At 44.8% G+C, this 7,254-nt stretch overlaps 1 protein-coding gene across 1 annotated transcript in view; it reads right to left on the minus strand.

Annotated features, from left to right (window-relative positions):
* Nucleotides 1-2,598: 2,598 nt before the first annotated feature.
* Nucleotides 2,599-7,254, minus strand: part of SYT2 (synaptotagmin 2) — a 21,260-nt gene continuing 16,604 nt past the window's right edge. Inside the window, exon 8 of the mRNA XM_007941141.1 lies at nt 2,599-2,805. Within this exon, the coding sequence (XP_007939332.1) occupies nt 2,599-2,805 (207 nt within the window). The remainder of the gene's footprint in view (nt 2,806-7,254) is intronic.

Raw genomic sequence — 7,254 nt, forward strand, 5'->3', positions numbered from 1 at the left:
CATCATGCCCCCTTGTCTGTGGGCCTAGACACATGCCACCTGCTGTGGTAGCTCATCTGTGCCACAGTCAGCTGGGACTAGGGACGGAATTGTTCCCCATACTCCTCTGGCTCTAGCTCAAAGTTTTTCAGTGACTTTTGCCACCTCTTAAGTCTACTCACTACTGGCAGCCTTGGGGTAATAAACCCAGCACTTCTCTCCAGCTGTGTGTACACCCAAACCACCAAAGGGCTGGATGAGAAGGATCCCAGGTGATAGAAAGTGGATTGGGGAAGGGAAAAAGAATGAAGGTAGAGGAGGCGAGGCTGACAGAGGAGGCTCCACGAGTGATGTTTGTGGGATGTGGGAGAAGACAATGAGTGTGGGGAGAGACCCTGAGAAAGCACCAAAATCCCACAGCTCTGGGGATGGGAGAAAAGTTCCATGACTTCTGATGTCCATACCAGGATATCTTACTCTGCAGCCACCCAGATTCTGAAGGCACCTTATTTTCCCATAACTCTCTACCTTAACCACAAGTCTGGTCCCAAAGGCCAAAGCTCATAATCCTTGTCAGAGTCCAACCTTCCCATTGGATCATTAAACACACACACACACACATACCCCCACAGGCTCCAGTAAAAAGTAACTTCCCTGTACCAAGTGCCACTAGCAAAAAGAGGAAGAGTCTCTGAGAGATGGGCTGGGCCAGGCCATGCTTCCCAGTCTGTTTCTGGTGGAAGTGTTTCCTCCAACCAAAACCCAAAGCAAAACAAAACCAAAGACTCTTCTTCTTTATTTTAGTAAAATAAAAAGACACTCTGCACCTTCTTCATGCTGAGTCTTCAAAGCCTGATTTTCTCCCACACCATCCATTTGTCTCAGGGGCTTACAGGAAGCTGAGTTGGCCCAGATGGGGAAGTGCTGCCATTTTTGCTGGGAACGAGAGATCCAAAAGCTTCTGAGAAAGCTATGAGTTTTCTGTGATAAAGAAATGGCAAGGCCCTAACAGCATTATGGATGGAAGAAAGGGACTGAAGGAAGGGAGACAAAGATGAGAGGAAGGGACTGAAGGAAGTGGTGTTGGCCCCTGGCCACATGAGGACCTGTCTCTCTTGCCCAGACTGAACATTGGAAGGGGACTTAGTGCAAACTTGACTAACATATATATGGCTTTTTACCAATGCTGTGGACAAAAGGTAGAAGGGGAATGGGACACAACTGAGCATGGGGCAGAAACTCTAGCAGGTCTTCTCCACCACCCATTTGGAATGGATATCCTTTGTTTCTTAGAATTCAGAAGAGAGAAGCTTCCCTAAGGAATGGTAGGATGGGGCCTCCCCAAGAGTTTCCCTGGGTGACTCCAGCTACCCGTAAGCCTTCTAGCATGGAGGGTAGAGCAGAGCCCAGAGAATAGGGAGTTGGGAAAAATCCCAGTGCTTCCATCTATCTCATCCAGGGAACCTCTGCTGTCTGTCCACCATCTCAGCCTCATCACCCACCCCCTTCTTACCTGGCCCTCAGGGGAACTAAGAACATTTAAGCCTTCCTTGCAAAGTTCTCTGGCTCTGTACAGATAACGTGTCTTCACACAGTGTTGCTCCACTTAAATTAAAAGAGAAGCAGAAGCAAAAGCATGATGGGAAGTCAATGCAAATGGACAGCACTGCTCATGAACTTTCTGGAAAGGGAGAAAGAATCTGTGTTTCCCACTGGAAGAGGGTTGAGATCCAGGAGTTTTCATTTTGGTCTTTCTGGATAATGGAGTTTTTGTTTCTCCCTAGTTTTAATATATTAATTGTCAATGAGAATAATGTTCTGGGACTGACAGTCCCTGTTAAGAGTCTGGCCAGTCTAACAAATAGTTTATTTCCATGAATGTCCCAGAAACCATGACTGACAGGAGGAAGTCTACGATGGCATCAGGGGTTTGGTCCTAGTTCTGGACAAATCCAGTCTCCACATGTTGCTGCCCCCAAAACAGCCACTCATAAGGAGTATGGGAGCTTCTGGTACATGACCAGAATTCTAAGCCCTCTCTACAAGCTGACAGAAATCTCTCACTTAAGACAGTAGACTTTCTTCAGTTCCAGGTCCCTGAAGAACCTTCTTTTCTCACACAACTTCACTGTCCATGGCTCATTCCAGGAATGTTGAGAGATGCTCAGTTATGCTCACGCATACACACACACACACACACACACGGATTATTGGCCACTGCATTGCCATCCCTGTCAGGAAACAGGATATGCTGCCATTTTGTTGGTCCAGAACACTCAAAAAACAGGAAGTGTTGGAACTTTCTGCCAGAAGAGGGCCTCACTAATGGTGGGCCATATGTGAAACTTTGAGTGAGGGGAAAATATGACAGGGCATGCAGCAAAGGAAACTCCTGGAACGATGAAAAGAGCCAAGCTTCTCTTTCACCTCTCAGAGGACTCTCCTCACACAGCCGTCAGAGGGAAGTTGGGCTTTTAAAAAGAGAAAAGGGAAGGAAAAACAAGGATACACCACAAATAAACAAAAAAAAAAAACCCTCTAAGGTTGCATAACTGAGGTATTGATAGCTCTGGATCTCGTCAGTGTCTGTGAAGGGAGCGGGGTCCCAGCTGCTCTTGCCTACTTGTTCTTGCCCAGAAGGGCATCCACCTCTTCCTCAGGCTTGAGTGAGTGCCACTGAGCAATGGGCCTCCGGGGGTTGGCCAGCATGTCGGACCAGTGCCGCAGCTCTGTGCCCGTGGCGTTGCTGCCCACAAAGATCTTGCCAATGGCTTCATTCTTGCCCAGCTTGTCATAGTCCAGCACAGTGACCACTACTTGGACTTTCTGCAGGGAAAGGAAAAGGGAGAAGAGTTGATAGGCAAAGAGGTGGGATCCCATGACCAATCTTCTTCCTCTCCATCAACCTATCTCCAAATGATTGGGCAGGAGAGGTCTCCCAGGGTTCCCTGCTTCTGTCTCTGGCTCCAAAAAAGATTGAACTTATATGGAGACAGAGTCCAATCTGTGTAGGGCAATGTCTTTTTCCACCGGTAGGCATTTACTGAGCATGTGTTGTACTCCAGGCACCGTGCTAAATACCTGGGAGGGAGAAGGGCTGAGGAAAAGTGAAAAGATGAACTTCACCACTAATGAGGTCAACAGACACATAATCAAAAATTTATAACACAAAGTGGTAATACTAGAGAGGTAAGCACTCAGAGGAGGTGACAGTCCTGCTCAGGTCCGGGAAGACTTCCTAGAGGAGGGGGTGTTTGAACTGAAAGGGGAAGGCTGAGGATTTCTCCAGGCAGAGAAAAGAGGGAGGAGGATTCCAGAAAAGATTAGCCTCGATGGAGGTATGGAGACGTGAGAGTGCATTTAGTGTTTGGGAAACAGAACAAATTCAGAGTTGTTGGGATACAGGCAGAAGAACAGAAAGGCAGGAAATGACATCAGTGGGGTGTGGTGAGGCCAGCCAAGGGCTTTGCATTTTATCCTACGGACAAAGAGTAGGAGCTCCTGAAGACATAGATATTTCAGAAAGAGAACCCTGGCACTGAGGTGGGAGGTACACTGGAGGAAGAATGGGGCTGATGTCAGGGAGACTCATTGGGGGACTGAGGGTGGGCATGAGAGGGTGGATATTGAATAACCAACCAAGGCAGTGGCAGTGGGATGGGAAGGTAGAGTTAGATTGGAGAGGTGTTTAAGGGAGAGAATCAAGAGGACTGGGTGACCCATTGGATTTGTTGAGAGGAAAGTGAATGCTTTTCTCCCTCCTGAGCCCAGCCAACTCAGGCCGGGCCTTTAGGACCAGGCTTTCTCTGAGAAGTCACCCCTGAGTGGCTCCAAGCTGTCTGCATCTATGCACACTGACACTGTCTTCACACTGTGTTTGAAGATCCTGCTGACTGGACCCCTCCTGACTATGAGTTCCTTAAAGGCAAGAACTGGCTTCTCAATATTTGTTTCTCTAGCACCTAGTGAGTACCTAGCACTTAGGAAATGCTCAGTATTTAGGATAAACAAGAAAGGAAAACCAGCATCTAAGGAGGCAGAAAGATCTAAGAGGATGCCCGGGTGTCTGGCTTAGGCAGCTGGGTAGATGGTGGGACCATTCACTGGAAGTAGAGAGTCCAGAGGGAGCCAATTGGCTGGGAAGGAAGGTGTGAAGAAGTTCATTTTACTGGCTTCTCCAATGACATGTTGAATTTGAGTTGCCCAAGCCAGTATACTGTACATCTCTCAAGTTCTTCTCCATAAGGAGAACTCTTCTTGTTCTAATATCATTGCCAAGCTGTCCATTGTTCCCTTGAAGAACTCTCCACATTGGACTGGGAAGAGTCCCTTGGTACCCTTGCCCCCCAGCCGTCCTGGGGAAAGAAGGTAGCAGCTCATTATAAAAAGGGAGAGACCAAGATTCCAAAAGACCTACTACTCTGCAAGGCCCTGGCCCCATCTGACTCTCAGAGAAGATAGGTGGGACTCTTGTCCTACCATGTCCAACTCCCAGGCCTAACTAGAAATAGTGAAAAAGAGACCTCACCTCAAACACTTACAGCACTGGCTGATGAGAAGAAAGGGAGGAAAAGAAAGAGGGAGCAGAAGAGGGAAGGACAGATGGAAAGAAGGAGACATATGACACCAAAAGCACAAACAAAAGAAGAAAAAAACAGATAAACTGGACTTCATTACACTTTTAAAAACAATGCACATCAAAGGAAATTATCAAGATATTTAAATAGCAACCTACAGAACGCAAGAAAATATTTGCAAATAGTAATAGGGCTTAATATCCAGAATATATAAAGAACTACAGCTCAACAACAAAAAGACAACTCGCTTAAAAAAATGAGGAAAGGACTTGAATAGATATTCAGCCAAAGAAAACAGACAAATGACCAACAGGCACATGAAAAGATGCTCAACATCAGCAGTCATCAGAGAAATGCAAATGAAAACCACAATGAGATACCACTTCACACCAAACAGGACGGTTATTATCAAAAAATTAGAAAATAACAAGTGTTGATGAAGATGTAGAGAAACTGGAACCCTCATCTTTTGCTGGTGGGACTGTAAAATAGTACAGACATGTGGGAAAGAGTTTAGAAGTTCCTCAAAAAAATTAAACATAAAAAAAATACCACCACCATCACCCCCTGGGAGGTCGGACACTGCAGAGCAGCAGGATATCCAGGTAAAGGGGAGGGAGGCAAGACTAGGCCCCAAGCCTCCTAGAGCCAGGAAAGGGAAGGAGTGGCCAGGGACCACAAAGTGGCAGGTTCCAGGTAGGAATTAGGTAAGTGGAGGGCACAGAGGTTTCCAACAGCTAAGGGAGACAAACTTGTCTGTCAGTTTGTCATCCTGTGAGGCTTGTACGTTGCTGTGAGGCTTGAGGCTGTGCCACTGGTGTTTCAGATGCCAGCAGAGTTGCTCATGGTGCACAGGTTTCAATGCAGCTTACAGACTAAGACAGACTAGGATGAAGGAAGAGGCCATCCACTTCTCAAAAATTGGCCAGGGAAAATCTTATGAATAGTAGAAAAACACTGTTTGATACATAACTGGGCAACTTTCTAAATAGCTCGGAAACACTGTCCAACACGATACAAGAAGATGAGCCCCTTGGTTCAGAAGGCACTCAAAATAGGACTAGGAAAAAGCTGCCTCATCAGAGTAGAATTAACCTTAATGATATGGATAAAGTAAGTCTTACAGGACCTCCATGTGCTGACATGGGATGACTCAAATTGAGGAGAAACAGCTACAAACATCCATTAATAACTGGAACATGGAATTATTTAGTATGAATCTAGGAAAATTAGAAGATGTCAAAAATGAAACGCATAAAGATTGATGTCCTAGACATTAGTGAGCTGAAATGGATGGGTTTTTGGCATTTTGAATCAGACAACCATATGATCTACTGTGCCAGGAATGACAAACTGAAGAGGAATGGCATGACATTCATTATGACAAAGGATGTTTCAAGATCTGTCCTGAAGTACAGTGACAGGATAATATCCATACACCTACAAGGAAGACCCATTAATACTACTATTATTCAAATTTATGCACCAACCACCAAAGCCAAAGATGAGGAAATTGAAGATTTTTATCTACTTCTGCAGTCTGAAATTGACTGAACATGCAATCAAGATGTGTTGCTTATCACTGGTGATTGGAATGCAAAAGTTGGAAACAAAAAAGAATTACCAGTAATTGGAAAATTTGGCCTTGGTAACAGAAAACGCTGGAGATCACATAATAGAATTTTGCAAGACCAATGACTTATTCATTGCAAATACCTTTTATCAACAACACAAATGGTGGCTAAACACGTGGACTTCACCAGATGGGAGTACACAGGAATCAGATTGACTACATCTGTGGCAAGAGGCGATGGAAAAGCTCAATAGCTTCAGCCAAAACAAGGTCAGGAGCTGACTGTGGAACAAACCATCAACTGCTCATATGCAAGTTCAACTTGAAGTTGAAGACAATTAAAACAAATCCACGAGAGCCAAAATATGACCTTGAATATATCCCTCCTGAATTAGAGACCATCTGAAGAATAGATTTGATGCATTGAACACCAATGACCAAAAACCAGATCTGTGGGATGACATCAAGAGCATCATGTATGAAAAAAGCAAGAGGTCCTTAAAAATACAAGAAAGAAAGAAAAGACCAAAATGGATGTCAGAAGAGACTCTGAAACTTGCCCTTGAGCGGAGAGTAGCTAAAGCAAATGGAGGAAATGACAAGCTAAAAGAGCTGAACAGAAGATTTCAAAAAGCAGCTCGAGCAGACAAAGTCAATTACTATAATGAAATGTGCAAAAACCTGGAGTTAGAAAACAAAAAGGGAAGAACATGCTTGGCATTTCTCAAGCTGAAAGAACTGAGGAAAAAATTTAAGCCTCGAGTTGCAATATTGAAATATTCTATGGGCAAAATATTGAATGATGCAGTAAGCATCAAAAGAAGATGGAAGGAATACACAGAGTCACTGTACCAAAAAGAACTGGTCGATCTTCATCCATTTCATTAGGTGGCTTATGTTCAAGAACCAATGGTATTGAAGGAAGAAGTCGAAGCTGCACTGAAAGAATTAGCGAAGAACAAGGCTCCAGGAATTGATGGCATACCCATTGAGATGTTTCAACAAATGGATGCCCTGATGGAGGCACTCACTCGGCTATGCCAAGAGATTTGGAAGACAGCTACCTGGCCAACTGGAAGAGATCCATATTTGTACCCATTCCAAAGAAAGGTGATCCCACAGAAT

The sequence above is a fragment of the Orycteropus afer genome, unplaced genomic scaffold (assembly GCF_000298275.1).
Source record: "Orycteropus afer afer isolate SDZICR_OR568_19922 unplaced genomic scaffold, OryAfe1.0 scaffold00075, whole genome shotgun sequence".
NCBI lineage: Eukaryota > Metazoa > Chordata > Mammalia > Tubulidentata > Orycteropodidae > Orycteropus > Orycteropus afer.